Source organism: Oncorhynchus clarkii, chromosome 16 (assembly GCF_045791955.1).
Source record: "Oncorhynchus clarkii lewisi isolate Uvic-CL-2024 chromosome 16, UVic_Ocla_1.0, whole genome shotgun sequence".
Classification (NCBI taxonomy): Eukaryota; Metazoa; Chordata; class Actinopteri; order Salmoniformes; family Salmonidae; genus Oncorhynchus; species Oncorhynchus clarkii.
This window is the reverse complement of record NC_092162.1, coordinates 57737324-57744898: the sequence shown is the minus strand read 5'-3', so window position 1 is coordinate 57744898 and position 7575 is coordinate 57737324. Positions and strand designations below refer to the sequence as shown.

Below are 7575 nucleotides of genomic sequence, written 5' to 3'. Positions count from 1 at the left end.
GTAAGTATGTTATTTGTGTAAACCAATCATATTTTTTTGTGATGTTTGTATTGTTTCCCACCCCTGATTTACTCCTAAACAAGTCACACCAAAATGAAATGTTAAAAAAGACAGCTGTTACTAACACTAGCAATGAAATGTTAAAAAGGACAGCTGTTACTAACATTAGAAATGACATTTTAAAAAGGACAGCTGTTACTAACACTAGCAATGAAATGTTAAAAAGGACAGCTGTTACTAACATTAGAAATGACATTTTAAAAAGGACAGCTGTTACTAACACTAGCAATGAAATGTTAAAAAGGACAGCTGTTACTAACATTAGAAATGACATTTTAAAAAGGACAGCTGTTACTAACATTAGCAATGTTTTAGCATGTGTGTACAGGTATGTGCACTAGTCTATTCTTGTTTTTTTCCCAGAACATTCTACATTCCTAATTATGAAATGTATTTTTCTTAAATAGAATAGTTATTCTTTATTTGTCCTATTTCACACATGTACATGTGTGTATTAATATGCATGTGTGAATTGGGTATGTGTTGTTTTTTGTTGCATTTCCCACTCTCCCCGAGACATCCCGGAGAGTGGGGTCACGGAATTTGCCTGATCTTTGCTTCAACTTTTTTTCTCTTAAACTGGTGCAACTATCAATACGCAACCAAACACTTTCCAGTATTATAGCACATTCACATTTCTTCCCATCAAAAGAAAACAACATTCAACATAATAATTCTGTTAGTTTATTATGGTGATATTCCTCAGTTCTCTGTTAACAATGGGATAGAAACAAGCTGTAATTGTCAGTCTCTCAGTGCAACTACATGTGAAGACATGCAGGGGGTAGTGTAAGGTTGACTTGGAGACTGTGAATAAGCTGTTGACTGTCAATCACAGTGTTAGAAGGCACTGAGCGGTGAAAATGGATGTGTTGCTAAGGACACTCAGAAACTGTAGCATGTAAATGTAGTATGACAACACAGTGACAACATTCAAACAACAGACTGGTTAGGCTTTCAGTCTTTCACTTCAAACTGGGGCACAGTGCAGACTTAGTCTCCCTCCACTCCTGATGTTTAAAAGTCACCCATTCCCTCAGTTAAAAGGCCCTCCATTTGGACTGAGCTGTAGAACTTCAAATGAAATATTTGAGGACTTTCAAGTTAGCCCAGATTTAAAGGTTCAGATTAAGTTAACAAGGGCATTTTGATTCCCTGTGATGTTTAATAAAGCCTATATGACACTCTTACAAAGAGCACGGAGGCACTATGTCTGATTATACAAAGACATATTCAATGAATAAGTCAAATTTTCACTTAAAAATGCAGGGGTACTGTTGAAATACAATACTACTTACAAGTATGTACAAATATATTTTTTAAATAGCACCATTTTAGTTCCCCCTGCAGGTAAATGTTTGGCATTGCAAAGATAATTGTTTTAGCATTTCCCACTGAATATGGCCTTATTGAATTTTGGATCCGTCCTTGGCGTGGGCTAGGAGAACCTCACTGGTCCCTCTGCCCAGTCCCAGCACCGAGAAGCTCAGAAATGGACCAGAGGCACTCAAATGACCCTCTGTCGGACAGAGACAGAGGGAAAGGAAGTGAGGAATAGAGGAGAGGAGGAATGGAGAGACGGGAAGAAAGAAATGGAGAAAAATTGATAAATGTGAATGACAGCAAGAGCATGACAGGTCAAGTATAAAAGTATTGGGGAATAAAAGTGGAGAGAGAGGGAGGGTGAATACATCAATGACACAAGGGCATGACATGTTAAAACATATAAGACACAACCTTCTTTTCTTTCCATAATTACCAAATCAGTGCACGTCATTGCGCAGTGAACATCTACTTCTAAGGTATTTTTAATCATTCAATGAGAAACCTTTTCTTCCTGAATGAAGGACTTACCTCCATAATAATAGAGCAGAGCTAAGCCCACTGCAAGGCTAAAGCAACTCAGGAAGAACAGAGGTCCTGCAGAGAGAGGAGAGATAGTATGCATCGTCTTGATGAGGGCACTGGACCGTGTAAATGGTAAGACAATCTCATAACATGGTAGACAGACAAACAGAGACAAGCAGGCATCATCATACTGAGTGATGTTATACCCATGGCTTCCTCTAAAGAAAATATATCTCTCTTGACCATGTGATCGGTAGTTGCTGGTTCATTAGTACTGTTCATTGACCTACTGTAAGCATAACAAAGTATTCAAAGGAATTAGGATAGAGGTTGTTTTGCGGGCGTGTGAGTGACACGTGAGCTGGTCTGACCTATAAAAGCAGAGAACTGGGGCTGATCACACTGAATGGGGGTTACTAAATGGCCACATGATGCTTAGCTGAGGTTATGGAGGTGACAGGGATGGATGCAAAAAAAGCTTAGGTTGGATGCTTGACTGAGCTTTTAAAAAAAATGTGCTTAACCTACTCATAAGAAGCAACATTTCCACAAAATTCTATTCCAAACAGGTCAAATTCATTCAACTTCGAAGAAAAAATATACTATACAGTTGTTCACTAACATTTGCATTCTGAAGGAACTGTCAACTTGTATCCAGTCAAGTCGTTAGTTATCGTTAGCACTAGTGTAATATTGGATTTACCCCTGTCATTAAGTATATATCTCTCCATGCGGCGGGCCACAGTGTTAGTCCCCATTGGGTCTGCAGGCTCTAGAACAGAGACACACGGAACACTGTTAGTCAGTCTCCACAGCATCACACACAGACACACAAATTGGCAAACATCTGTAAATAGGAAACTGACAGTGAAAGAGACAGATATAGAAACACACAGAGAAAGAAAGAGAGAGAAACGACCGGTATACAGACAGACGGACACACACAGCAAGAGATCAGTAAATCTCCTCAGTGCTGTACCTCTTCTGCGGCTGACTCTGGTAGGCAGGTTGAAATAGACATTATAGGCGTGGATCTGAAGCCCCCTGTAGAACTCATGACACGCCTCCTCTCCCTTCCCCTGCAGGTGCACCAGCAGCTCAGCCAATCGCACCACAGTGGGCACACTCAGGTTCCTGAACTGAAGCAGAATTAGACAAGCATCCAATCACAAGTGTCCACACAGCTGCCTTATGCCCAATTATCCATAGTGCATTCATGGATCTATAATAAGTACTTCATCCTGACTGTTATTGTCAATTATTCCCTAGAATCACAAAATACTACACAACACATTTCAAAAACAGAATAATTGAAAATTGCATGACCATTTGTGGCTGAAAAAGTAGAGGCCTGGATGGTGAGGGTTCCCTGGTGAGAGTGGTGATGTAAAGCTGTGTGCACCCTGTAGTGAAGTACTCAATCCCTTCAGACAGTTAGCATACTCACTAGGCTACTTACCCTCTGGGCCTCCTTGTCAGTCAGTATCTGAGGGTAGGTCCTGTTGAGCTGTAGCACCAGCTTGTCCACCAGCTCAGTGTGCATCCTCTGGTCTGAACACAGGAACTGGGAGTCCCTCTGCAGCTGCACATGGTAGCCGTCTGAGCATGACCAGGGAGCTAGGGAATACAGGAGATAAGGCACAAATAAATACACACTTTAATGAAACTATTTATTTATTTAGTTTTACAATGTATAGCAAACATAGGACTTTTGTTTCAGAAGCACATAAATGGTTTTTATTTATTTTTTATTTAACCAGGAAGGGCTCATTGAGATTTAAAATCTCTTTTTCAAGAGCGTCCTGGCCAAGATAGGCAGCACCAAGTCATTACAAAAATTACAGACAAACAACATGAAAAACTACAAGTAATATAGTAAAAACCATAGAATTCACAAGAGTATAACAAAATCAAAAACAGCAAGTTAAAAACATTGACAGGTCAGGGAATCAGTCTCAAGATCATTCATCAGTGATTTAAAAATAGCAATCGGGACAAGTTCTTCCAGTTTAAAAGTATTTTGTAAGGCGTTCCAAGACGATGGCGCAGAGTACATAAAAGCCCTTTTACCAAATTCAGTTCGGACATTTGGAACAGTTAGCAGGATAAAGTCCAGCGAACGAAGAGAGTACCCACCCCATTTCGGAACAATAAAAATGCCCAAATAAAAAGATAGTAAACCCAAAATGGCTTTGTAAATAAAAGTATACCAGTGACTGTGCCTACGAGTGACTAGAGAAGGCCAGCCAACCCTGGTATACAAAGTGCAGTGGTGCGTAAGGGTTTTACAGTTTAAAATACATCTCAGAGTGAACAACGCACACCCCTACATGCTTTAACTGAACTAGTGTCACTGAGGTCAGATTAAAGAGGCAGGTCTAATTGTAACTCTGAATACTTGGCACTGAACAGCACTGTTGGCTGTCTACACTACAGTCTATTCTGTAAACCATGGTTGTAGGCATTAGTCCTTCAAGAGGAAATAAGGGTTAAGAGGTTTAGCGTCCCTTTTTAGAAACATGAATTGATCTTGCCACGCAAGGGGCACACTGCGTTAGTGAAGATGCACCATGCAAAAGAGAAAGTGTTTACATTCTGTATTTACGCTCGTTGGTTACAGTATTGCATGCATGGCAACATTAGTTGAAGCATTGCTCGCATAACCCTTGGTACAAAGTATCAAATTGCTATTGGCATATACAGTATATTAATGTATGTTATTGCGAGGTCTACTCAAATGTAAATCATATTTACAGTGTTTGTGATAAGTGTAGGTCAAATGTTGGTAAAAAATAACCAAGTAAACGACCAATTGTCTACTCTATCTTGATTTGTTATTGAGATTGAGAAGGTCAGCAACAGCCAGCCACCAGGTCGTGGCGGCGACGCGACATGGTGGCGATAGTGAGTGGCAGATTGTCTGTCCTCTGTTGCGCATGATTCACACATAACCAAAGCAAAAGCCCCCAAAAATGTATTTTCAAATTCACTAACCTGCCATGGAAGATAACGGAGATAAGGCTTGAGGCTTCCCCCTTTTCGACCGATGACTACCTGTTAGCTAACTTCCTGCTCTCCCTACTTTGACGCTCTTCCCATGTTGACACCACAACCGGCTGTGCTCTGTAGCCTTGTGCACGAAGGACTATTAAAGAGTGGCGTCACTGACTGATACATGTACCAGAATAGTTAAATGTATAAGCTACTATTAAATAACGTGTACCTACACTGTTATTACGCGGCAGCCTACCTACCAATGTAACTCATTTATTTAACATTTTCCATACAAACCAAGCCAACAATAGCAAACAAAACCAACAATATTTTCCATACAGACAAAACCAACAATAACACACACTGTACAGTACCAGTCAAAAGTTTGAACACAACTACTCAATCAAGGGTTTTTATTTATTTTTACTATTTTCTACATTGTAGAATAATATTGAAAACGTCAAAACTATGAAACTATGAAACCAAACAAGTGTTAAACAAATCAAAATATATTTTATATTTCAGATTTTTCAAAGTAGCCACCATTTGTCTTGATGACAGCTTTGCACACTTTTGGCATTCTCTCAACCAGCTTCATGAGGTAGTCACCTGGATGTATTTCAATTAACAGGTGTGCCTTGTTAAAAGCTAATTTGTGGAATTTCTTTCTTTCTTAATGCGTTTGAGCCAATCAGTTGCGTTGTGACAAGCTAGGGGTGGTATACAGAAGATAGCACTTTTTGGTAATATACCAAGTCCATATTATGGAGAGAACAGCTCGAATAAGCAAAGAGAAATTACAGTACATCATTACTTTAAGACATGAAGGTCAGTCAATCTGGAAAATGTCAAGAACTTTGAAAGTTTCAAGTGGAGTCGCAAAAACCATCAAGCACTATGATGAAACTGTCTCTCATGAGGACCACCACAGGAAAGGGTGACCCAGAGTTACCTCTGCTGCAGAGGATATGTTCATCATTTTCTTTATTTATTTCACCTTTATTTAACCAGGTAGGCTAGTTGAGAACAAGTTCTCATTTGCAACTGCGACCTGGCCAAGATAAAGCATAGCAGTGTGAACAGACAACACAGAGTTACACATGGAGTAAACAATTAACAAGTCAATAACACAGTAGGAAAAAAAGTCTATATACATTGTGTGCAAAAGGCATGAGGAGGTAGGCGAATAATTACAATTTTGCAGATGAACACTGGAGTGATAAATGATCAGATGGTCATGTACAGGTAGAGATATTGGTGTGCAAAAGAGCAGAAAAGTAAATAAATATAAACAGTATGGGGATGAGGTAGGTAAAATTGGGTGGGCTATTTACCGATAAATTATGAACAGCTGCAGTGATCGGTTAGCTGCTCAGATAGCAGATGTTTGAAGTTGGTGAGGGAGATAAAAGTCTCCAACTTCAGCGATTTTTGCAATTTGTTCCAGTCACAGGCAGCAGAGAACTGGAACGAAAGGCGGCCAAATGAGGTGTTGGCTTTGGGGATGATCAGTGAGATACACCTGCTGGAGCGCGTGCTACGGGTGGGTGTTGCCATCGTGACCAGTGAACTGAGATAAGGCGGAGCTTTACCTAGCATGGACTTGTAGATGACCTGGAGCCAGTGGGTCTGGCGACGAATATATAGCGAGGGCCAGCCGACTAGAGCATAAAGGTCGCAGTCGTGGGTGGTATAAGGTGCTTTAGTAACAAAACGGATGGCACTGTGATAAACTGCATCCAGTTTGCTGAGTAGAGTATTGGAAGCTATTTTGTAGATGACATCGCCGAAGTCGAGGATCGGTAGGATAGTCAGTTTTACTAGGGTAAGTTTGGCGGCGTGAGTGAAGGAGGCTTTGTTGCGGAATAGAAAGACGATTCTAGATTTGATTTTAGATTGGCGATGTTTGATATGAGTCTGGAAGGAGAGTTTACAGTCTAGCCAGACACCTAGGTACTTATAGATGTCCACATATTCTAGGTCGGAACCATCCAGGGTGGTGATGCTAGTCGGGCGTGCGGTTGCAGGCAGCGAACGGTTGAAAAGCATGCATTTGGTTTTACTAGCGTTTAAGAGAAGTTTGAGGCCACGGAAGAAGTGTTGTATGGCATTGAAGATCGTTTGGAGATTAGATAGCACAGTGTCCAAGGACGGGCAGGAAGTATACAGAATGGTGTCGTCTGCGTAGAGGTGGATCAGAGAATCGCCCGCAGCAAGAGCAACATCATTGATATATACAGAGAAAAGAGTCGGCCCGAGAATTGCACAGCGGAGAAGGTACAGTGGGATTTGAGATGGTCAGTGACCTGTTTGTTGACTTGGCTTTCGAAGACCTTTGATAGGCAGGGCAGGATGGATATAGGTCTGTAACAGTTTGGGTCCAGGGTGTCTCCCCCTTTGAAGAGGGGGATGATTGCGGCAGCTTTCCAATAATTGGGGATCTCAGACGATATGAAAGAGAGGTTGAACAGGCTGGTAATAGGGGTTGCGACAATGACGGCGGATAGTTTCAGAAATAGAGGGTCCAGATTGTCAAGCCCAGCTGATTTGTACGGGTCCAGGTTTTGCAGCTCTTTCAGAACATCTGCTATCTGGATTTGGGTAAAGGAGAACCTGGAGAGGCTTGGCGAGTAGCTGCGGGGGGGGGGGGGGGGGGGGGGGGGGCGGGCTGTT

The 7575-nt window shown here is 41.3% G+C and overlaps 1 protein-coding gene across 2 annotated transcripts; it reads right to left on the bottom strand.

Annotated features, from left to right (window-relative positions):
* Window positions 1-721: 721 nt before the first annotated feature.
* Window positions 722-5074, bottom strand: LOC139368803 (caspase recruitment domain-containing protein 19-like). Of its 2 annotated transcripts, XM_071108168.1 has the most exons (6): window positions 4903-5074; window positions 3368-3525; window positions 2888-3047; window positions 2612-2680; window positions 1915-1980; window positions 722-1579 (listed from the first exon to the last, which is right to left on the bottom strand). In XM_071108168.1, exons 1-6 carry the CDS (start codon window positions 4907-4909, stop codon window positions 1467-1469), a joined length of 573 nt encoding a protein of 190 aa, XP_070964269.1. In that variant the 5' UTR covers window positions 4910-5074; the 3' UTR covers window positions 722-1466. The 2 variants fall into 2 exon arrangements, with proteins under 2 accessions (XP_070964269.1, XP_070964270.1); XM_071108169.1 differs by lacking the exon at window positions 2612-2680 and having other exon boundaries at window positions 4903-5051.
* Between the last annotated feature and the right edge of the window lie 2501 nt (window positions 5075-7575).

Bases quoted from the DNA above. Each gene is read 5' to 3' on its own strand.
- LOC139368803 (XM_071108168.1), bottom strand. The intron at 2,681-2,887 runs GTACAGCACTGA...TCTCTGTTCTAG, and splicing joins CAGAGTCAGCCGCAGAAGAG to AGCCTGCAGACCCAATGGGG. The intron at 1,580-1,914 runs GTAAGTCCTTCA...TCTGTCCGACAG, and splicing joins TCTGCTCTATTATTATGGAG to AGGGTCATTTGAGTGCCTCT.